This window comes from Drosophila melanogaster, chromosome 3L (assembly GCF_000001215.4).
Source record: "Drosophila melanogaster chromosome 3L".
NCBI lineage: Eukaryota > Metazoa > Arthropoda > Insecta > Diptera > Drosophilidae > Drosophila > Drosophila melanogaster.
In genome coordinates, this window is record NT_037436.4 from 2,618,158 (window position 1) to 2,642,096 (window position 23,939).

At 44.0% G+C, this 23,939-nt stretch overlaps 3 protein-coding genes and 3 long non-coding RNA genes across 16 annotated transcripts in view; 3 read left to right on the forward strand and 3 right to left on the reverse strand.

The window, feature by feature from the left end:
- Positions 1-11,907, reverse strand: part of Pxn (Peroxidasin) — a 28,610-nt gene extending 16,703 nt beyond the window's left edge. For 2 of the 5 annotated variants that reach the window (NM_079167.5, NM_167957.3), the window contains exons 1-2: positions 11,757-11,907; positions 10,984-11,369 (exon numbers count right to left, since the gene is read on the reverse strand). In NM_079167.5, coding sequence (NP_523891.2) covers positions 10,984-11,153 — 170 coding nt within the window. In that variant the 5' untranslated portion in view covers positions 11,154-11,369; positions 11,757-11,907. Of the gene's footprint in view, positions 1-10,983; positions 11,440-11,756 lie in introns of those variants that run through there. The other 3 variants (NM_206255.3, NM_206254.3, NM_206253.3) reach the window with 3 other exon arrangements.
- On the reverse strand, positions 3,564-4,472 carry lncRNA:CR45981 (long non-coding RNA:CR45981). Its single transcript, NR_133162.1, has one exon. It is a non-coding gene; the product is annotated as a long non-coding RNA:CR45981 (long non-coding RNA).
- On the forward strand, positions 9,884-10,861 carry lncRNA:CR45982 (long non-coding RNA:CR45982). The gene has a single exon (NR_133163.1). It is a non-coding gene; the product is annotated as a long non-coding RNA:CR45982 (long non-coding RNA).
- Positions 11,677-12,536, reverse strand: lncRNA:CR45660 (long non-coding RNA:CR45660). The gene has a single exon (NR_124764.1). It is a non-coding gene; the product is annotated as a long non-coding RNA:CR45660 (long non-coding RNA).
- Positions 12,537-13,557: 1,021 nt separating this feature from the next.
- MEP-1 lies at positions 13,558-23,827 on the forward strand. 7 transcript variants are annotated; one of them, NM_167959.2, is made up of 9 exons: positions 13,558-13,759; positions 13,820-13,964; positions 15,381-15,652; positions 18,911-21,396; positions 21,458-21,715; positions 21,869-22,114; positions 22,180-22,359; positions 22,421-22,769; positions 22,855-23,827. In NM_167959.2, the coding sequence occupies exons 4-9, from the start codon at positions 18,976-18,978 to the stop codon at positions 22,857-22,859; spliced, it is 3,459 nt and encodes a 1,152-aa protein (NP_728762.1). In that variant the 5' UTR covers positions 13,558-13,759; positions 13,820-13,964; positions 15,381-15,652; positions 18,911-18,975; the 3' UTR covers positions 22,860-23,827. The 7 variants fall into 7 exon arrangements, with proteins under 7 accessions (NP_728762.1, NP_001137875.1, NP_647733.1 ...); NM_001144403.2 differs by having other exon boundaries at positions 13,558-13,964; NM_139476.3 differs by lacking the exon at positions 13,820-13,964.
- On the forward strand, positions 13,558-23,827 carry CG42245 (uncharacterized protein). Its single transcript, NM_001144404.2, has 9 exons — positions 13,558-13,759; positions 13,820-13,964; positions 15,381-15,652; positions 18,911-21,396; positions 21,458-21,715; positions 21,869-22,114; positions 22,180-22,359; positions 22,421-22,769; positions 22,855-23,827. The coding sequence occupies exons 1-3, from the start codon at positions 13,655-13,657 to the stop codon at positions 15,584-15,586; spliced, it is 456 nt and encodes a 151-aa protein (NP_001137876.1). The 5' UTR covers positions 13,558-13,654; the 3' UTR covers positions 15,587-15,652; positions 18,911-21,396; positions 21,458-21,715; positions 21,869-22,114; positions 22,180-22,359; positions 22,421-22,769; positions 22,855-23,827.
- Positions 23,828-23,939: the final 112 nt, after the last annotated feature.

Consider the following 23,939-nt stretch of genomic DNA (forward strand, 5'->3'; position numbering starts at 1 on the left):
GCAGCAACATGGCCAGCAATAACAACCAAAGGAATAAAAGTGCCTGCACCGGCGGTGCGGAGCGGTCGCATCCTTGCATGCCGAGACTCACATTCTCGCAGCCAAGTATCCTGTTTGCCATTAGGTTGCCCAGGTGATTTGCCAGTGACGATAGTCCAAAGGACTCATGACAATTGCTCTGACTGACTTCCTGACTATGAGTTTGTGTGCTTGTGGGGAGCACTTGGCAATGTAATCCTTCAGCCGCTCGGCTCCTCAGCCGTTTATTTTTGCCCAGTGACATTTTATTATTATTAAACAAAGGCCACCCGCTCGGCACCTCCAACCCATCGCCGTTAACCCTTGACACTGTTTATCTGTGTGCGTAAAAGTTCAGCTGTCAGTCAGCCAGTCACTTGTGTGTGTGTGTGTGTGGGTTAATGGAGATGGGCGTTACGGGTTACATGATCCCGGGGTTAAAGTTAGTTACCGTAGTGGCTGCAGTTGGAGTACTCACTCGTAGTAGTTTCATTGCTCTCTGCTCCTTTTCGCCAGGACTTATTTTCGAGCCTTTGCAGCTGGGGCTGTGATTTAATTTTCGTCCTGTTTGCTTACCCCCAATTTCGCTCACTTCTGACGATGGCTATATCTAACCCGTTATCCCCCGCAAATCCCCAATATCTCCGTGCTACGTGTGTGCTAAACTGTTAATGTAATTGTGTCCAGTTAGGACTGTTTGAGATACTTAGAGCACTTTGCGTAATTGGCTCGGAGTGTGCATGCATAAAACGCTTTGTTTAGCCCAGATGGAACAACAAAAGATTTTGGCCAAAGAGTTTGTAGAGCTGTAGATCAGGGCTTAATGAATTTCACCTGCTACGGGAAAGTGCAATGACATCAGCAAAGGAAACTGCAGAGTAATTGGAATCATCTAAAATCTCAAGAAAGAGAAAATTATTCCATAAAGCTCGCCAGCGGACTTTCGACGAATTAAGCCAAGCACTTGAGAGCCGCAGTTTACGGCTTAGTGGATTTCACCTGTACCGAAAAGTCCAAAAGTTGAGCCAGTCAACCGGATTGCGAAAAGTAAACTGCAAAGCAATTAACATTGTTTCCCCGAACTGACAAAGAACAAAACTTTGCTACGACAAATCCTTGGACCAAAGCTGCGCTACTTTAAGGATTCGGCAGGCGAACAAAAAACCAGTGCGACTAGTGAACTGTGTGCGGGTGACTCGCCTTTGGCCAAGTGTAAGCGATAAGGGATCCAAAGCACCACCGCCACCACACCCAACCAACTCCGACTGACCACCAAGCAAGCAGGACATTCCGGAACTAGGACTGCACCAGGACCACCAGTTAGTCCGCTCACATGGAATTGATATGTGGCCTGGCTTGGTTGCATCCGCCGCCGTGGCTTTTGTTGCACTTATCTGGCGTTGCCGTTACGCACAAGTGGCTATGGCGAAAGGATATGCACTAGGCGAAATCAAGGATGCATCTCGAGAGTATCAAGAACGTGCTCTAAAGGTATGCAAGCACATTTTTTGAATGCAAAAGTCGAATTGAATATGCACTGCATACTTTTAGACACCTGGCATTCTTAATAAATTATTTTTGAATGCAAAATTTCTATGAATTGAATTCTGTGCATACTTTTAGACATTTGCAGTTTTGTGATGCAATTGGAAACTTCTCAAAGTTCCTGGTGGGCATTTTTTCCGAGTGCCACATGCGACTTCCTCCCCCATTTTAGTGGTATATTCAGTAATTATGTCCAATAAGCGACGAAGCGTGAAGCCAATGCCATACCACCCATTTTCCAACCACGGGCGCCCCGCCCACCGGAAGGAAAACGTTGTCGTTAATGTTGTCGTTATGTAAGCTAACCCAGTTTTAGCGTCGACATGGCATTTCCTTCCTTCCTGTTCCTGCGTTAAATGCAATCCTTGAGCGAAATCCGCAAGAAAAGAATGAAAGGCGCCCACTAGAGCTGCTTGGGTTGGGTTGGATAAAGATTGCTGACTGCATGACACGCCAGAGCAGGCAGCAAAAGTTAAGCCACGTGCAGAAAATTCACTTCCGTCCCACACACACACACACACTCACACAGACTGGCACTCACACTCTTGAGCAAAAAGGACGCTGGAAGAACAAGAGGCATCTAAACTTGCATTGCATACTTTTGGGCTGCCACCGAAAGAAAAACTCCTGACAGCGGAGGAAAATCAAAAGGGGAGGCAAAAGGGTGGAAAATCCCTCGGAGCATAGGAAAACAAAATGGTAGAACGAAAGGCCAACGAAATGCCCGGTCTACAAATTTCCTCTTACTTAAAAATGCTGTCTCACTCCGCCGTTTTTTGACCTAACCGTTCTGAAGTTTTTCCAGAAAAACCAAAAACCTATCACCAAGATTGGTGCATTTTGAAGTGCAGTAGATTAAATAAGAAACCAAAAGTGATGAAAAAAAAGGTTGCATACTTTCAAACACCTTTATTTCTGCTAGCCTTTTGCTCTGAACTACGTTTCATTGTCACTCATGAGTATAACCATATTAAAAACTTGTTAGCATCTTTTGCAATAAGAATAAATATAAAACAAACCAAATACTTTTGCCTTGCAAAGTATAATTTTTGAGTTCGTGAGGACTGGAGCTCGTATGCTGCAGCGAATACTTTTACGATACTTTTGCTAATGTGTTGCGCCTGAAAAGCTCCTTCAGCCGTGGCTCATATCCCAGCTCAGCCGCCCCTCCCATCGACACTTCTACAGGTGTAAATGTCTCACAAGTGCACTCCACCCGCACACACACATGCAATTGCCGGCTGTCTAAGGGAGTCCTCTATCGTCCTTCCATCGCTGGAGCCCGCCCTCATCATCCTGGCTGCTCGTTGTGGCATGCTTAAGCTGCTTCCAGTTTGGCCAGGCAAACACCTTCATGGTTAAAAGTGGCCACCTGGAGGAGCTGCACCAGCATTACTACCTGTGCGCCCTTCAATATATAATTCTCACATTTCCAGCCAACTGCCATCTCTGCACACACATTTGCCCAACGAGTGTGTGTATTTTTGTTGAAATAAATTTTATTTAAACTTTCGCTGCCGCTGGTTATGCACTTTTTTTCTTATTCTCTGTGCACCATTTTGGTATTATTTTTTTTTGCCCCAGCAACGTGTGAAATTCAATTATACAGCAGATTTATATGTCGAGCATGGAGCTGGGTGCATGAGCAGCTCTTCGTTTTTATTTGAGAAGGCAATACTCAGCCCACACGCCGACCATGCAACATATATGCGTTATAAAAATGCAATGAAATCAGTTCGCCATTCAAGTGGAAACGGTTTAATATGCGTATAAAAGGCGAATATTAACTAAAGCCCTCTTGATGCAGTATTCTATTTCGGCTTTCGTGGGGCATAAATATATTTGGCTGGGCTGGATGAAAATTGATAAATATTCCGGGCAAATGAAATAACAAATAACAAAGCGTTTCTAAATCTATGAAAATTGTTCAAGTGTATTTACCCACGAGAAATTAGAAATTAGAAAGGATAGCTATTAATTTCTTAAAGAAATTTAAATTTAATTTTCCAATTTTCAGATGACTAACTACATAATTTCCAAGTATTTAATGTTCACTTTACGATTTGGCCTGCAACTCACACGCCCGAGTATAGCTTGAAATTTGCTTGCATATTACGCATACGCCATGGTAACCCATACTCTACCCACAGCCCACAAGTCGTTCGCGCTTACATTAACATTATTATGCATCTGTCTGGGGCAAGTTCCGTACCCGGACCGGCAATCTTGTATCTGCTATCTGCTGGTTACGTGGTGTGCCACTTGGCTCGGACTCGGACTTGGACTCCATGGACCCCGAACCACTTGGTTTGCCGCCTGGTTGAGCAGTGAACGAGGTCCTTTTTCTTTGACGCCCGGAAATACCCTTTTGAAAGGTCCTGCGTTTCAAGCCAATTGATATAGGTTCAAAATGAAACTGATAAGCTCTTTGCTTAATTAATTTCTAATAAACGAAATATTCGATTTAAATGTTTGCTTTTTAAATCGTTAGTTGATTCATTGAAAGAGCATCTCCCATTTCGCTAAGCTACATTCAAGTCTTGCTGACTTGTTTTTTCTTGGCTTGGCCATCACGCCTGCTGTTGACTGTAGTTCGTGCCACATGGCGGTGGCATCTCACCTGGCAAGGAGCTCAGTTGAGGACGAGGTTTTCCGCATCCAGCAGTCGCCGTCTACCGTTTTTATTTGCGCTCTTATTCCTTCGCTTCCTTGGGCTTCGCTCCGTTGCCATAGCATACTTATGGGCTGCAGCTACGCTTCTGCTGCAATTCTTCTGCTGCTGATGCTGCTTGTTTCTTATGCTTGACCGCCGCCAGTTGCCAGGACTGCACTGTAATCTATACCTGACTGTAATCTATTCCTTTATCGAAGGAGGGATTATTATTATGCGAATTTGTGAGACAACATTAAATAGCTCGCCTGCCTCTTTAAAGCTAGATACAATAAAGTATATTTACTTTCATGATTCAGTAGCTGTGCAACATTTGCATTCATTGATGGAAAACTTTCAGTGGGCGCCAGAACATCTTAATATTGCCTTGGAAAGCCGCAACTTGTTCCTCATTTTTGGCGCAGTGCACGCCTGTTTTCCGTGTTCAGTGTCCTGTTCTGTGTCCGTTGCACATGCCGATTGCTCCACTTTGACATGTTGCTAGATGCCACAGACCCGCCCCCCGCCCCTCTGGCCACCCATTTCTCGGTGGCAGAATAACTTTGCTTATAAATTGTGGCATGTGTTTGTGCAGCGATGATGTTGCTGCTGCTACTGCTGTATTTTCCACACAGCTCTTGCTATCTTGCTACTTTGCATTCTTTGCTCCGCACTAACGAGCATGCGAAATGACAAAGCTGGTGGGCGTGGCAGTGGCATGGGGCAGTGGCATGGGGCAGTGGCAAGATCCGAAGGAGCAGGAGAACTGCTAGCAAATGAACCAAGTGGCACTTTGTAGCATTAAAGCGGGATGAGAGCGAGAGGTGGGAGAAATGGTAGCGTCCAACTTTAAATGCAAATTGAGGGGGAGTTTCGGGAAATCAATAGAAGATTTTTCTATGTCAAAGTGAAGCGAAGCCTGGCTGACTGGCAGACAGATTCCTTGGCGGAATCCGTAATCTCGACCCTCGAGTCTTTAGCACCGGAATCTCGAATCTCGTATCTCGATTCACGAATCGAGAGACGCCAGTCGATTTTGCAGCTCCATTTCCACTTCTGCCTGTGACAGTGAATTAAAAATGCATACGCTTTGATTGGCAAAAACTTTGCCTTCGGGGATTTCCCTTTGACGTTTGCCATGTAAAAAGTGAATATTTCGTCAGCGTTCAGCTTTAATCAATGGAAAATGCATCGCCCATTCAAGTGAGTCCGCTGGTCTACCGCTTCATTTGCATAATTACAAATCATATTACTGTTTGGGTGGCGGAATGGTAAGAATTTTACACACGCAATTTAATTTTATTTCCATGTATTGCTTTTTTTTTTGCGCTCTGCAAAAATATGGCAACAATTGAAAAGTCAAACCAGACTGAACGGCAAGGGCAAAAAACCGTAACAACAATATATATTATATTTCACAAAAAAGGGGCGACGCTTTTTTTTTTTTGGGGCGTGGCAGTCTGCGAATGAGACAGCGACGATTGGATGCTCTTTGATTGATTGGTAATTGGATTCGGAATGCACTTAGAGGATTTATCACTAGACAAACGCAGACAGCTTTGATTGATGGCACTGCGATGTTCGGAAGAATGATGAGTTTTTCAATTGCAAGTACCACTTAGTGAAATTAAATCCAACGGAAATGCGTAATTAAATGAATTTAAGTGAATTGTTTAATATCTAACAAAAGATTAGTTTTAATTAATCCTGTTTATTTCATTCTTTAGAAATTATGTAAATTTGTTATAATCACTTTATCAGTGTACCACTTTTTTTAGCAGTCTGAATTTTGTATTGTGCACACATCTAATGTGTTGTTATTACCAAGAATATTGTTTGTTTACGACACATTTTAATTAAAAGCTGCAGAGAGCCGTAAAGCCATAAATAACATGAATAATTTTAACTAATTCGCATTAAGGTTTTCACAAAAACATCTTTACCTATTATTAATTATTATTTAGCCAGAGGAAATAGGCAGCATTTCGTAAATTTGATTTATCGAAATATGGTCTTAATGAAACATATACTTTCAAATTATACAGTACTCAATAAGCTGGTCATAACTCATGCAGAAACTGCATAAAATGTATAGAAATAATGTGCAAAATACACAGAATTTCTGAGAAACGGCAAAAGCACTATGGTTATTAATAATAAATCTCATTAGCAAGTTATTTGCAAAACTATAAGCTTCATAACTCGACACAAACGAAGTGAAGTACTCACAAATCGGTCAGAAACTTGAACCGACAACTTGCCGGCTGTTATAATTATCCGCATCCAGCCTGCATATCCTGAATATCCTGTATACATTCCCAGATAGATAGATCTAGATACAGTGTCCTTCAACTCCCACCTTCGCCCAACCGAGGTAGAGGTATTCATCCACACCTGAGTCCGAAGATCCGACTCCATGTGGCCCACCGGAAAACAAGTTCTCTGTGCTGGCTGGAATCTGTTATCCATTGGTAACAATTTCAATATTCCCACCGACAAATAAACAGCAAATGTAAATGCAAAAGTCCTGTGCAAAAAGGAAATTTATGCATATTTAATAACAACATGGCAGCAGCAACTGGATATGGAACAGGAACAAGGATATGGAGACCAGCTTCGAAATACAAGGCATTTCTCACGCATAAATGCGCTCGACGAGATGAGAAATTCAGGAAAGTATAACGGCAAAATCGGGGCTTTTCCGGTTTTTCCCTATATATGTATATATATATATGTATATATGGGAAGCCTAAAGAGGGTGAATGAAATAGCAGCAGGAGCAACAGGGGAGTTGGAACATTTTTGCTAGCAAAATAGTTTTCGCAAATAGTTGATTCGCAAAAAAAGTCGAGCCAAATATTGTCCATATGTATATGTATTTGTATTCATACTCTCTTATGTTTGTGCTCATATGTGTGTCTGTATTTGTGGCATGTTGTCCGAGAGTGGGCGTGGTGGGGGTGGGCGTGGCAGAGCCAGCGAACTGGACGCTAATCAAACTTTTTAATATGCCATGCATGCAACGTGCGGCGACTTTTGTTTTGACACACCGCCGCAAAGTGGGCGGCAGTGGGCATCGAGCAAGGGGGGGGGGGGCGTGGCAAGTCGGTGCGGCATTATGAGATATATTTCATATGTGCATAATGGCCAAGTTATTAGATGATAGCATGTGTGGCGTAGCTGCTGCCGGCGAGCAGATTCAGTTCATATGTCTTGGCTACATGTGCGATTTATGTGCTCGTCTTTTCAACTGAGGATACACTGAGCGAAAAGGGGGCAAAGAAATCAAAGATCAAAAATTGTATATTAATATATTATTACAATTAATTCCTATTAAGTTTCTCTATATATATTTTTATTAAATTTAGTAAAATCTATCTAATAATTCTTTTTCCCTTTATTTTTTTTAAGACTCTCTATTTTTTTTAGTGAATAATGACTATTCTCCGCTTTAAATTGCATAATTGTTTTGAATCTAATCTCGTTTGACCTTTTGCCACACAAATTGCTTCCTCACCAATTTTGCCCCATTGAAAAGCAATTTTTTCTCGGTCCTTAAAAGTAAGTACTGGCTTAGGAGTCCGGAATGGATGGGGGCCAACTGGTGGTCCACTGGGCTAGCTTCTCGTTCCCGGGTATAATGACAAAGCAACTGCCTCCACGGCGGAGCAAGTCGAGATGTGTGCTTTATGGGAGGTCAGCTAAAAATGCATCATCATGAAATGAAATCAAGTGCATTTATTTAGCTCTGTTGAGGGGGGGAAGGGGAAAAAAAGCTGCCATGTGAGTGGGCGGTTGGAGGCGGGCGGGTGCAGCGTGGGGGCGTGGCAAGATGAATGATGCCGTATGTTACACAGTTTCGACTTCCATTTAGTTGCCAGTTTAAATACACACGGGACGGGCCAAAAAATGTTTGGGCCTTTGTTCGAGGCAAGTCAAGGATATAAAAGGCATGTTTCGTGTGGATGTGGAGCTGCAGCAGCATTTTTTATGGCCCCATCTCGGCGAGAACTTTCAATGGCTGCGAAGGCAGCGACTTTATGCCTGATGGATGGACAGTTTGAAAGAAGTGAAATGTGGCTTAGGCCTTGAGCAGACTGAAGCTGCTGCAGCATCAAATTGAAGGAGGAATGGCAGCTGAAGTGTGCAAAATAGAAGAGAATTCACTGAAAAGGCTTTTGTAAGTTTGGTTGGAAAATCTTTGAATGGAAAGCTCTTAAAACTGATCTTGAAGATCGTTAAGCATACTGACCGAACTATAGATATAGATACTTGGATACAAAAGGCAAATCCTTTATCATATTATTTTCATATTTTTTAAAAATATATATCACATTTTCTGTCCATTCTTTGTCCAATTTAACTCGAAATTGATTTCCATTTTACCTAAGCTCGATTATTTTGGCATTTACCATTTCGACGTTGTTTCTTTCATATTTGCCCGACATTTATCTTCACTGACCTCCCGACAGAAATTGTAAACAATATTCTCGCCATTAAGGAAATTAAATCAAGAATATTTTCATGATGTCTGAATCGAAATGCCGGCATGTGTGAGCTATAAAATGCTAGTGTCTCTGGCTGGGAAAATGTGTGCTCATATTTTTCGTCGACTGCCGAGAAACATTACGAGAATTATGGAAAGAAAGCTGGAATCTGAGTCGACAGCCTCAGACAAAAGCGAAATGCACAAACATGCACTTGTTTTGGGTGGAGAACAAGAGCAACTTTTAGACACATGCAGTAATAAATGAAACAAATTAATTAAAAGTGTGCAACGGGTCGGCTGCGTAATAAATGAAAAGCGAATCGCAATGGCAACGGAAAAGTTGCTCTCTTTTTCAGACTTTCAGTGTTTTTCAGATTTTGTTCTATTTTTTTTTTCTTTTTTCTATTGTTGTGTGCGAATGCTGTTGCTCTGGAGGCATGATAAATTATGCAGCCATCACCTTATTTAAAATGAAGATTAATTTAAGTACTGCCAAATGCTGTTGGCTACCCAAACCATTTTTCCACAGCTTTTGCCCATTTTGAGAAATTGTTGTGCGGCGAGCCAAACAAATGGCAAAGAATGTATGTGATCCTCCTGGTGAGATTGCAAATGAATGTGGATTCGATGGAGAAGTGGATTGCACAATAGCATATTTAAATACAAAGGCATTGTTGCTGGCACATAGTTTTGTTGGTTAACTCAATTATGAATTCGGCTGCGGTCAGAGAAGTTTCTAGTTGCATATAACATTTTCGATTTTTTTTGTTTTATTCTAGCCAACCTTTCATGCTTTTGTCACCTGTCGAGCGAGCTTAAATGCATAATCTAATACCACCAATTTATTTTGTTGTGTCAATCGCTACTTAATGGAATAAAATATTTATTTAAATTTGAAGCCAGTCTTTAAATTACCAAATGATCAAAAATGGGTAATTCCACCGATGATGAAATGAAATCCATTTATTTGGGGACTCCAAATTCGATGACAGCTGCAGTAATTGGTTTCACCCATTTTACGGACAGGTGGAATTTATCCACCTGTCAGGAGTTTTAAAATCCACCTCTTTGCTGCAACATTTTCTTTCGGCTTATATAAATTAATCAAGCAATTTAATGCCATTTTTTCCACCTCATGAGCGTTGAATTATCCATCATTGAGAGTGGAAAATCCATTTGCATTTTTTTTTTTTTTTTAGATTTAAACTGTATCAGATTAAATTCGAAAGTGCTTCAAAAAACATCGAATCAGCGAATAATGTTTACCGGTTGAGAGCACTTTATAGTTTCGAAAGCGCCATATAATCGATTTGTTCAAGGCTTTTCGATTCGTTGACACGTGAAGTGAGTGGCTTCACCTATTCCCAGAACCAGGACCACCATTTGCACCTGTCGGGCGTGTGTGAATATCCTTCGCAGCATTTTCGCTCTGCGAATCCCCGAATCCCGGCCATCAAATGCGGCTCAACCCCGCTGGAAATTGAATTCTCCGTAAATACCACGAAAACCGTATAACCCGTCTGTACGGTTATATCTTGTTGCCCTCCAGTGGAGACTGTTTTTCTGTCTGATAACTTGCCGCCGGCTGCAGCAGCTGGTGCATTCTGCCCGGGATGCGAGGTTGCTCCTCCGGCTTGGGACATGCCACGGCCTACATAAATATGCATATGCTCCGCAAACATTTGCCAAGTTATTTGCGTTGGATGCGGAAAAGGGTTGTTTGTGGTGCCCAAAATTCATGCGAAAACTGCTGACATTTTCGAAAATAAATGCAACGTCAGAAATATTGCACATGCATGCAAATACGCGACAGGCAGCGTGATAAATACACAAATCGCAGTCAGCTTTTGCCGGTTAGACATCCGTTTAATTGAGTCAACATCGCAGCGCAGCTCGGCGGAAGATTCATGGATTCCGCAGGAGCAGGAGCAGGCCCCATGGGAGTGGGTTTGGGGCGGTTCGACGGAAGGAGGAGCAGAAACGGGTGGCGTCAAATTAACGCCGTCAACTTTTAGCAGCGTGCACAGAAAACATTAAAAACTAATTTATGGATTTGCAAGCCAACTCCCGCGTTGATTTATGTACACTCGACGAAAAGAAGCCCAAATTGGAAAACGTATAAAAGTCAATTTTGAACTTAAGCTTGGAATTCAAGGAGCACTATAAATCTTTATCGAACTGTTTATGTATTTTGAATAAATATCGATATTTCTAAACCCCACTTGTGATATATATGTATTGATTTGGGAGGAGGAGGATCTTAAGTCCATGAAGTACTTACAGCGTTTGTGTATCCTGGGGCAGTTTCGGCACGGCGGACAGCTTGGCGCGGATGCAGCGCACGGTTCGCTCCAAGCAGGTGCATCCAGCCGGACAGTAGACGGACTGCACTCCGCCGGCGAGGAGGAGCAGCAGGCCGAGCAGCTGCAGCATGAGCAGCATAAATCGCATTTCGAGGGCAGTCTAGTTTCGCGCACTTCTCACCAACTGGATGTTGGTCCAAGAACTGTTCAAGCAACTCGACTCGAGACGACAATCGCCTGCGAGGGGCGGAAGTTCGAACCACTCGCTTATCACTGGGCCGCTGGACGGCGGTTATCACCAAGTGTGGTCCCTAAAACACTGTGGCACTGCGGCTCACATATCGACTCACAGAAGCTCAGGCAGCTGCACAAAGAGAATTCCAAGAGATAACATTCGGTATCCTAAACGGTCTTATCTGCTCCTAAAAAATAACCTATGGATTTAAAGGGCTAGTAACTGATAAGCTGTCAAAATCCAGCAAATATTCGAAAAACTTAATTTAAAAATTTTGGAAACGTATCTATAAAACGAATATAATTTAATATAATTTTTAGTAATCCAATCTATTTCCTATCTAATTCCAAAGGGAATATTTAAAAAATTCTTTTTTTCTTCAATACTATCTTGGATTTTACAAATTTGTTCATTTGTTTTCCAACACTATTGTTTTGGGCATTAGACAACTATTTTTTTTATTTTAACAAATATTTTCTTCCTATTTCTGGTCCTCGCTTTGCTAAGCAAAATTACCGAATTACTAGCGATTCGAGCGATAGTTTTCTCTCAGTGCCTCCGCGAAATGTTTAATTTTAGAACGATATTCCGCTATTAAACGAGTCCGGGCAATTTTCGACCGAGTGAACTGAACTGAACTGCACGCGCCAAATGCCGACTAGCATCTGAGCGCCGAGGAGCAGAGACTGTAAAGCGGAATTTGAACCGAATCGCCGAGTTGCACTTCGGCAGAGGCGGAGGACTCCGTGCCGGATGCAGACTGTGATAACATTTTCCTGAGGCTCTGCGTTCTCAAGAGTGCTCGATATTAGTTGGCCGGCATGTGACTTGAAGCCTATGGATTCTGAATGGGACGGTCGGATGGATGACTCTATATCCAGCATATAGCATCGTATCCGTATCAAGGCCGAAACACTTGTGTTGCACCGGCATTTTCAATGTATTTTCAATGCGGACGCAAAGCGAGCAAAACAAAACACAACAAGCATACGCCACGTTGCACTTGCACAGCATCAAATGCCCTGCCATCCTCATTTTTAATGCATGAGGGGGTGCTCCCTCCACCCGGCCACACTCCATTTGTTTTTCCAACCATCGCTGTGGATTGCGTAGCGATTGGGGGCTGCAGCTCCGAAACTGTTCGCTTAAGCGGTCGGTGATAAGACGCGAAATCAAATTTAAAAGCTATCAATTTGATATTAGTTCGGGGACCGACGAAAATCCTTCGGGGGAAAAGCTGCTGCCGCGTGCCAGAATGCAGAAATCGGAGTTTTTCATGGGGAATTCGTTCACGGAAAAACAAAAGGAATATATTTGAAATATAAATTTATGTTTTATTGTCATATTTTTCACTGGATATGACACTAATTTAATTCTTCTCTATCTGTCAGTCTACAGATATTTGTTTGGGTTTATGCAAAAAAAAAACCAAAAAAAAAAAACTTTTGTTTAGCTCCTCTCACGTATTTTATTTATAACTAAACTAAATATATGAAACGCTGTTTTCTCAGTGCATCCTATTTGTGTTTTTGCCAACATATGCTGCAGCTCATAAAATTTCTCCGCTTTGCTGCAGTTTTCATTTGCCTTTTTTTTTCGGCAGCTCTTTTTTGGTTAGCTGTCGAAGTTTTGAAATCAATTTGCAGATGATTTATTATGTTCCCAGGAACGAATAGGGGGCTTCAATCGAGGAGGAGTCTGTGCATACGACATTGCAAATGGAAGCCACTGACGTTGATGAATGCCGCTGTGTATTGTTTTGCTGTCAGAAGCGATCAAATTTCTGTTTTGGAGCACGGAATTCCAGGTGAAGCGGAAAATTTGCAAGTTATGCGACAGTTTTATGCGCCCATTTTTTGATTGGCAGCGAGGATTCGCAAATTGATGGCACGTCTCGGGGCAATCGGTTTTCTCAGCGGAAATGCCAGTTGGAAATGGGAACTTAAGATACTTAAAGAAATGCATCAAAAATAATAGGATAAATATTATATATTTATAGAAATTTTTAAGAAATATTAACTCTTTATCAACAGTAAGCATTTTCAAAAAGTAACCGCTTTTGCCTAACAGTGCTGCCCATCTACAATTGGTTTTCAGGCAGCACTATGCACACGGCAGTACAGCTGTTACTTATCGGTGCTATCGATAAATATCAAGGACTCAAAAATTGGGACTAATAATATTAAAAGAGCAAGCTTAAACTTTAACATTATAACTATTAAAACTGGATTTACAATTGTCTTACGTTACTTTAAAGTATAGCAGTTGAAATCGATTTAGTATTGTCAACGCGCGCTTTCCCACACTGCTCGATAAGCATATGTTTTTCTTATCGACATTTGTGGTAAATAAAAAGTGCAAAAACCGCTGCTAAATCGGTCAAGAAGTGCAATGATATAGCCGCCATATCTGATATGTCCAAGCGCAACATAACGTACGTAAAGCCGCAAGAACCTAGTTTTCTGGCCAAGTTGAAGGCTGAAATTGGCTACAAGGAGGGACCCACCGTAGAGACCAAGGTGAGTTCTACGGGGAAGGCCTCTGCAGCATTCTAATGCGGATATATAACCATTGGTTAGCGTCAGCGATTGGATCCGCAGGACCAGGAGGACTACGATTCTGAGGAAGATTCACGGGAGGACGAACAGCCGCAGGTGGTCGTCCTTAGGCCGGGAGATCTATCCGCCGAAGAGGCCAAAACGGAGAAACTGTTGGCCTCCAAAGGTCGGTACATATGTACAAGCATACATACATACATATCGCTGTAGTACATACATACTTACACGCTCGCACACGCACACACACATGCATATAGCCCACGGTGGCGGCGGCGGCAGTTGCACGTGTGTGCGTAGGTAGGATGTTGTAGTTTGTCTTTCAGTTTAACTTTTCAGTCAGAATCGAGCGGTTGTCTTCTTCTGCCCGGCGTTACATATATCTAAATCATATATGTATATATACATAACTGCGTATATACCGTTGCTTATGTATGAGTGCGCGCGTGTGCTTGTGCATTTTTGCCAAATGAAAATCTAACGGTAGTGCGAAAACAGCAGTTTGTTGCAAGAAGTATGTGTTTTTTTTTTCGAAAAGCACCTTCGGTTTTTCAATCTTTTTAAAGCCCTATGTTGCCATGGCAATCTTGGTCATTTCCGTCCTAAAGATTCCCTTTTTTGCCCAGCGGAGCACCCCTCACACAGACACACACACCCGCAGCAGCTAGCCGACGAGGCATACACACTGACATTTTCATTGGGGGCTCCGCCAAAGCAGAGCATGTGATGAAAATCGTTGGCAAAGCGGGCGCGGCGATAAAGCAGCCGGCAAAGAAGTTAACAACAGCAGCTGCCGCCGCTCGCTTTGTCCGCCTCTTCCGCTCGCCCCCCTGCCCCTTTCAGCCCCACTTGGAAGAGCGCAGAAAATCGGGTGAAAACAACGTGTGCAAGAACGAACGGATGAAGGAGGCGGGCAAAGCGGAGAGACAATGATGAACGAAGCAGGCGAGCAAAGAGGAAAAGAGCGGGCCAAAGTGGCTTGACGACGTGGTGGCGGTGGCAAAGGCGCTGCGGGGAGGGGGTAGGCGTTGAAGAAGGGGCTGGCGGAACAGCGGGGGCGGGTTGCGAATCAGTGGGTGGAGCGGGAGGGGGAGTGAAGCGGGAGCGTCGGGCGAGAAGGGGCTTCCCAGGGCCGAGAAAAACATCTTGTGGGTGCTGCTTGGAAAAGGGGGGGGTCGGTGGGTGGCTTGTTCTGATTTACACCTCCCTCCTCCCCATTTGTCATGCTGCAGTTTTTAAAACCCAGATACATTTTCCAATCCAATAATGAATTGCTGGCATATTAGTCACCTTCCTGGCAATTTTATAAGCAGATCAATTTTCAAAAACTTTCTTGTATTCCTTTTAGTTAATGCAATTTTTAAATTTATTTTATTTATATCAGCTTTGATATATGTATTGGCATTTTTCTCCCTAAATTTGTGCATACTACTTTCCCCAAAATATTTTTCATTCTAAGATAGTTTATATAACTTAAATACTCCATTTAACTTGTAAATAGGTGTTTACTTACACGCTTTACTACGATCATAATAAGTACAGATGATTGCTGACCCATAACTAACTCCCATTTTCAATCTTCCAGAATTAGCCGAAAAGCGAGCGGATCTGACGCAGCCAATAGTCTTCAAACACTGTGTCAAGCAGCCCAACATCGAGAAAAAAGAGTCCCAATCTGAAACCAACAAGAAGTCCGAAAAATCCAGCACATCCAAGAGCAAGAAGTCCAAGGCCGCCAGTAGTAAGCTGTCCTTCAACGAGGACGAGGAGGACGAGACTGCCGAGGATTGAAGATCACACCTTAGTTATCTGGCTATAAGTTGAACCAACCAAGTTAACCTGCAGCGAATGATTAAGGTGAGAAATTCAGGTCAAAAACAGCAAATGATTGTTAACTATGCTTTGTATTTCTTTGTTGCCATGTGAATTTATGAGTTTAATAATGGGGTTTCCATATGTATGTGTTAAAATCCAACTCGCAATGACGCTGTCATCATAGATTGTAGATTTTTCACCAAAGAACTAAACTGTATACTCAAGTTGATATGATATAGTATATATTTGAGTTTTTGCATTAAACATATGCATGTATTGCTGATTTATTGTTATTTAGAAATGAATCATTGAGATTAGATCATGGTTTTGACACGTCGATCGTAAAAATAATTATAGAATTCTTTAAAGATCCCTTAGATTCCTACAACATGATTTTTTCCTAAAGCTTTTCCAAATTTATGTTTTTTAAATAAGTGTTACACGTTTTAAGTAAATTATTAGCATACTAATTATATTTATTATTATCACGTAATGTACTTTACGTGAATCATACTACTTGGAAAAATATTAGTGACTCAAAACCGAATATTTGTGGTGAAATTTTATGTTATTTTCTTCTTTTTTTTAATGTATCTAATGTTACATTTTTCCATTTCAATTGTGAGTTCTTAGTTGGGTTTGATATTCAATCCCAATACAGATTGATCTTAAATCTTGATCAAAGTCCGAAATCTGCTAGAGAAAGTCCTCGGACAACAGGATTATCTAAACTCTGATACCTAATATCTTATAATTTAATCACTTGATTAGAAGAAATGTGGTAAAGTCCTTTTTGATACATGCGATCAATCTCTTAAATTAGTATCTTGTATCTTTACTTTCGATTCAATTGACTTCACCTCTAAGATATTAAGACCCAACTGCCACAGTAATTTCCGCTTAACTTTGTAAATTTGCACTGGAAAATATGAATTGGCTAATTTACTCGATATCGAAAAGGGTCACGTGTATGTATAACATAAAGTTGGGGTTTGGGTTTGAGTTCGGGGTCTTTAATGATGATGGCGATTGGTTAGGTGGCTTGCTCCTTGCTCCGGATGCCCTTCGACCTCTACCAAGTTGTCGATCATGGGGGAGGGGGTGGGCAGAGGTCAGGGGACGGGGATGGAAAATGCGCCAGAAGCGGGTTACTTTCAAATTTTGTACTTGCATATAGACCAAATCGCACAGTCACACACACACGCACACATGCATAGGGCGACTTACATACGGACATACATATTTAGTTGTATGTATACATATAGATAGATATGTACGATTGTATATACCCCGGGGCCGTGGGTGCGAAAGAGAGGGACAGCGTAATCTGAAATAAGTTGGAGGAGAAAGAAGAAGCATCAGCAAAAGTATCGTGATGAGTATACAGTTTAAGACGCTAGTGTGTGTGCTAGTATGAGTGAGTGTGTTGGTGAGAGGGGTGCGGCGGCGGGGGAGTTGCAATTTGCCATATTTATCTGCGATATTTAAAGCCATCTAGACTTTTTCGCGCGCTCTGTTTGAATTTCCGCACATGCCGATTCGCATAAATCCATCAAAGTAAAACCGGCGACAAGCAATGCCGTTTCAGTTTTGTTTTGTTCATTTCGTTCGTGGCGCGCGTACAATTGTCAAATTTGTTTTCCCTCCCATTCCACGCCATTCCATTCATGCACACACACACACATGCACAAAGGCCCATGTGTGCGGGCCATGCGCTTCACACGCTTATTCGCTATTTTTGAGAGGCGTTCAAGTGAAAGAGAGCCCTCTCCATAGCCGGCAATGTAAAAGCTATTACCGTTACTAGAGAAGGAAAATGAGCGAAAATATGAATTAAATTAAAAATTAATTGCGAAATCAGCAATTGGCACCTTTGGGTGGCTCACTATCGATGGCCGGTAATCGATAACCGATAAGCCGTGCAACCCTGCGCGCGCCCTGCTGTTCGTTGCAACTCTGTTTTTGCTTTTTCCGCCTCACACATTTCCAGTTTGCCTTGCCTGCTTGTTCGTTCCTCGTCTCTTGTGTCTCCGCCTTCGGCGTTCTTTCTGCTCAGTTTTTTTTCTCCAATTAAAAAAACCCCACGCAAAATTTTCGGATTTTCCCTGGTTATTTCGTAAAGAAAACGATCTTTCATTTATTGGCAGCTCTGTTTTTTGTTTATTGTGATCAAGGGACCAAAAGGGAGGCGAAACAAAACAACAACCTGCCGATTGTGAGGGGAAAATGTGAATGTAAGTGCCGCCAAGTAACAAAAACAATGCTAAATGCCGCTGAAAATCGTCTTTAGTTTGAAAGAAACCTAGAATATTGAAAAGTAAGGTGAGATCCAACATAGCAGCAGAAAAAACACACACACATACGCAAGCAAGCGCGGCACACACACGCACACAGGGACAAACACTAGCGCAAAAACACGCTCCTGTACCAAAAAGTACAACAACAACACCAGCAACAACAGCGGTAGTATACTCCACCACGCCGCCAGCCGAGCAACAAAAACAACTACAAAAAATAAAGCTAAAGCCAAACGTCGTCATCCGTGCCGCCCCCCGCCCTGCGTCCCTCCCCCTGTGCTTACAAGCGTACAAATATATATGTGCCGTATATATAGATTGTATATTTGTGTGTGCAGGCGGTGTGTGTGCGTTTGTGTCTGTATGTATGTCAATCGTTTTGTTGGCTCTGCTCGGTAACTGTTCGTTTGTACATACAAACATTTCACATAAACATATATAAATATATGTTTAATATATATTTATAGGCAAGTGTGTTAATACCAAAGTATATAAATTGCATATATCGCCAAACCATAACTCCCCCCCCCGTTTCTGCATTCTCTTTTTTCTTGCAGTGTAAAGCCATTTACATACTTACATTACATATTAAATTGTATTTTAGTTTTAATCCAATATGGCAGCCATTTTGTATCAAACCATTCTTTCAACTTCCCCCGCTCCCCTTGCCCTACCGCTGCTGCCCTGTTTTTGGTCCGCCTTTTCTTGAGTTCACCTTCTTAATTCACCTAGATTTTCAAATATTTTTCGGTGATTGTTAATTTTTCGCCTCGCCTCGCCCCTTCGCCGTCCTCTTTCTGCAGTTTTAGCTCTTTTTATTTTTACTCTTCGCCCGCTGCGCTTTGTGCTGCTCATTCGTTGCTTTTTGATACTTTAGTTTTCTTTTACGTGCCAATTTTTCCGGTTGGTCTTAAGAAGAAGCTGCCATTAAGTAAAATTAAGTAAAAATTTAAATTCCCAACTCAGTTTTGATAATTCTTCAATTTTATTGTGTCTCTTGCAGAAACACAAACAGCTGGAAGAAAAACCGACTTGGGCACATTCCACGGAGCAGAGAACGGACCTCAAATGACTGAAGTTGATGTCGTTTTGCCGGAGGGCGTGGCCGAGCCCACGACAAAGCTTGCCAGCGCATCAAGTTCCCCAAAACAGAGTAAACCATCAGCAGATGATGTTGAGCAGCAGGTCACAACTGTGGAGGACGATGAAGAGCAGGTGGTCGAGGAGCAGCAGGAGGAAGATGTGCACTTGCCGGAGGCCCCCTCCAATGAAAAGCTCGAGCTGCTTTCCGCGGGCGGCAAGGATATCAGTAAAGAGGATGTTGCCCAGGCATCTCCACAAGCTCCAGTGGCCGACGAGATAATGGAGGTGGACGGGACCGAAGACGTGGAGGAAAACGAAGTGGAGAACGACGACGAAGACTCACAGATTACCAGCAGCAGCTCGAAGGAGCCAAAACTGGATGAAGAAGACGAGGAGGCTACCACAAACGGAGATGGAGATCACGAGCCAGAGGACGAAGACGATGCCCAAAAGATCGGTAGCACAGCGGAAAACAGCTGCGAGGCCGAAGATCCCCTGGGAGCAGTCACAGTTCCTGACGATGAACTGGCCAGCGGGAAGAAAGCGCACCTAGATGGCGAGGAGAGCGTAGCTAGCGAAGGGGTCGTCGAGGAAGAGCCCCCAGCAAAGCAGGAGAATGGGTTTGGGGCCAGTCCCAACCAGAAGGAGAACGGCCAAGCCAGCATAGCAGAGGCCAGGGCGGCAATAGCTCCCTCCGATGGTGGTGTGGTTAACCTGGATGAGGATAGTGACGAGGAAATGGAGGATATTACGGAGCACAAGGAGCCGGCCAAGCCCACCGAAAAGGCAGCCAAACCGGCTTCCTCTAGTGGTGGTGAATCCTCCGACGATGCTGTTCTGATAGCCTCCGATTCGGATACGGAATCCGCAGCTCCACCGCCGCCAGTAAAGAAGCTCCCGCCAGTTGTCAAGGCCATCCCGCCCCCGCCCGTGCAGGATGATGAGGATGATGATGATGACGACGACTGCGTCGTGATTGAAGATGACACACCGCTAAGTATTTCGCCCAGCGGCAAGCGCAAGAGCGACCTAGATGACCTGCAGCTGCAACAGCCCAGCCACAAGAGACAGCGAAGTTCGACGCCCTCGGGAATGGGCCAGCTGACCATTAAGGATGCCCGCTCGTTGATGCCTCTCGATGGCAGTCCGAGCTCTGTGTCGGGTCCCCGAGATTCTATCTACCCGGTGACCATAACGAATGCTGTGACGGGAGCGGCCACCAATCTGGGTGTTGTGCCGCCTAAGCTAGTTCCCATGGCGGGCGGCATGAGCGCCAGTCCAGTGCAGCTGAATCCGCCAACGTTATCGCTTACCGGGCTGCCCAGCATGACCAACAACGCCAACCTGCTGCCCGGTCTCACTGACGACATGTTTGTCCTGGAAGCGCCCTCCTTCATTGTACCCTACATCTATGAAAAGCCACCACGCGAAAACATCTGCGAGGTCGTCAAAGCAATTGAGACCAAGTATGCGCTGTCGGCTGAGGATTTGGCCGAGGCAGACAAGGGCGACGAGTTCGACATGATGACCGAGCAAAACAAAGAGGACAAGCCAGCGGATCAGGCCGATGAAAGCGGCAAAAAGAAAAAGAAAAAGCGAGGTGACGACGAGTCCTGGTCGGAGCAGTCTGACGATGATGACGACGAAGACGACGACGACGACTCGGAGTCGGGCGTACGGACTAAGGTGCTGATCAAGGAGGCAAACGATGACCTGAGCGCCTTGAAGGTGGCCATCAAGCCCGCCGCTGCCTTGGCAACAGCGGGCGGAGTGTCGGTAAACAATCCGGGCGGCAACAAGCCAGGACAGGAGAACTACTTTGAGAGTCCGTTGGGCAAGTTCTTCATGGACATTGGCGTGGGTCTGGTGCAGGAGTACGTGCAGTCGGATCTGCTGCGTCTGCAGAAGCGCAAGATGCGCAAGGCGCAGGTGCAAAATTCCAAGGAGTTTGAAATGGCCATCAATGCGCTCTCTGGCAACCTGCAGGCATCCAAGACGAAAAACGCGCCCTTCAAGTTCCGGATGAAGCGATGCGAGTTCTGCAACTTTAAGTCGGAGTCTGCCATGGCGATGGCTAATCACTACGAGACGCCGCACATGAACGGAGTGCTGTACAAGTGTAACTTCTGCACGTTTGAGATACGGAACGCCACGGAGATTGTCTACCACATGGAGGCTGTGCACAACATAAAGGCGCGCCTTATAAAGCCACTGCCCTACCACCAGTGTCCCAACTGCGGCTTTGAGGATAATGGCAAGGCAAAGCTGGCCCGACATCAGCCCGTCTGCGCTAAGAAGTTCCGGCCGGAGCTTAACCTGGCGCCGCCAAACGACTGGGAGGCACCGGCTAAGATACCGCGCATTAAGCCTCGTCATGGTCTTGTGGGCACTGCCACCGCCTATCAGGTAGGAATATCTACACCTAAGTCTTTTGCAATAAGTTTATAATCGGTTTAATCCCTTCCAGGCTATGGCAGCACAGGCGGCGGCACAAAAGGCCGCTTTGGCCAACATCCAGCAGCAGCAAGCGGCGGCGCAGGCGAGGAATAACCTCCAGGCAGCCGCGTTAGCTGCCCAGAATGCGGCCAAGATGCGTCAGCGAGCCCCGCAGCCACCCAAACAGAACATAGTGCGAAATCCGGCGCCTGTGCGCGGAGGCAACGCGATGAATGCGGGACTCTCGTTACCCAACAGCTATCAGCTGGCAGCCGGACAGCTTGTCCAGGTAAACTACATTTATACGCTCTATAATCTACATTAAATTATTTAAACATTGGAATTGGGTTTTAAAGGGTATATGTGTAGCATGTTTAGCTGTACCAAAATAGACTCTCCCATTAAAAACCGGTTTTAATCGAATATCGATCTATTTATACAGGCATCCAAGAAGCCGATGGCCGGACAGCCCAGCATCTCGATAACGCCATTACCTCGTCAGAGCTCGGTGGGCGCCGGTGCGGGTGCCTCGTCCAGCAAAGCGCCCCAAGCGGCAGCAGGAATGAAGCCCGGCCAGAGTCCCAGCGGTAACAATAAGGCGCAATTTGTTATTTGCGAGATCTGCGATGGCTACATCAAGGATCTGGAGCAGCTGCGCAACCACATGCAGTGGATGCACAAAGTGAAGGTAGAGCTGAGTTTCCATTTTCCCCGATTTTCCCCTTTGCTAACAAATGCTTTGTTTTGCAACAGATTCACCCCAAGATGATCTACAATAGGCCGCCTTTGAATTGCCAAAAGTGCCAGTTCCGGTTCTTTACGGATCAGGGATTGGAGCGACACTTGCTGGGCTCACATGGCTTGGTCACAAGTTCCATGCAGGAGGCTGCCAACAAGGGCAAGGATGCTGGTCGCTGTCCGGTCTGTGGAAGGGTGAGTTTTTCGTATAAATGGACGATGAAAACAATGTCTAAAATCGCCGCTCTCCCTTTAGATGTACCAATGGAAGCTGCTGAATCACGTGTCGCGCGATCATCATATGACCCTGAAGCCCGCTCACCTGTCCTACAAGTGTACCGTTTGCACGGCGACCTTCGGCATGTACAAACAGTTTGAGACGCACGTTTACACCGCCCACAGTACCGTGGCCAGAAAAGCGATGGACAGCAAGAAGAACAGTGCGCAGTCCAGCGGGTCGGGATCTGGGGCAGGGATGTCGCGCAGTTCGCTGGGAGCGGCCAATGACTCTCTGTTGAAGCCGCTTAAGATCAACGATGAGATCACCATCATACCACAGCCCGCATCGAAGCCACGCATCACAAATATGGAGAGTCATGTCATAGGTACGTGATTTTCCAGATCAATGGATTGAAAATGTTTAGAGTAACATTATGATAATATTTTAATAATTTGTTTTTGTCTTTGCAGATTAAAGAGCATGTTGGATCAACCAAAAACCTAATCTCGCAACGTTTGCAGCATTGACAGCGCTTTAACATTAGTTTCGTTTTTAAGCCGAACGCGACATTGGCGCCTCACGGTCCCGCTCCTTTACTTCTGTAAGTCGGATGTCGGTATGCAGAACAAGAAAATAATCAGAAATTGGGGCGGATGGTGAGGGAAAAGCAGAGTGGCAAAAGCCGTCGCCGTTGAAGCCGTTGACCACCTGACCTGATAAAACGAGGGACAAGCCAGCGTCACTTGCTGCGGCTACAGGATACGCGATACACATAACGCTAACGGCATAGATTCACTAGAGATACTAGTTACGGATTTTAGTTACATACGTTTTGGAGTGTGCACATAAGTTGAAGTTGTAGCTACTACTAAAATATACCACATACATACATATATATTTAACTATATTTAAAGCATATTATGAAGAAGCCGCCAGAGCGCATCGTCAGCATGATGACTATGTAAATTAGTTAAAAACTAAACTATTTATACGAGAACTACGAGTATCCAAATGTGTGTTGCAGTATGTATATACATTTTGAAAAGGTCCCCGCCCCGCAGATAGATGACGTGCCTCGCTTCGTTCTTCTCTCGAATCTTCTAGCTTATTTGTACGAACAGTCATGATGATGATGAGGCAGAGAGGAGGAAGTTGCATGAAGCGAAGCGTGGGGGGGAAGGACTCTTCTAAACTGATCTGAGAGACGACGAGACGTTCGACATTTTAATTTTTGTGTACAAGTTTAAACTTATATTTATATTACACATTATCTATTAATATTAAAATATATATCATCTATTACCACCTAAGATCCCCATGTACTACAGTTATAATGCAAAACCACACACACACAACCAACCAACCAACCAACCAACCAAGCAAGCAAACAACAACAAACAAACTGAAAATGAGAAAATTAAAAACTTAGTTAATATAAAATGCTACGACCAGAGCAGATTTTCATTGCACCTCAAGGGGCTCCAGCCGGGCCTCCGACTTTGCTCAACTCCACCATCCGCCGACGTCAGAGGTGAGAAGTGATGGAAATGCTTTT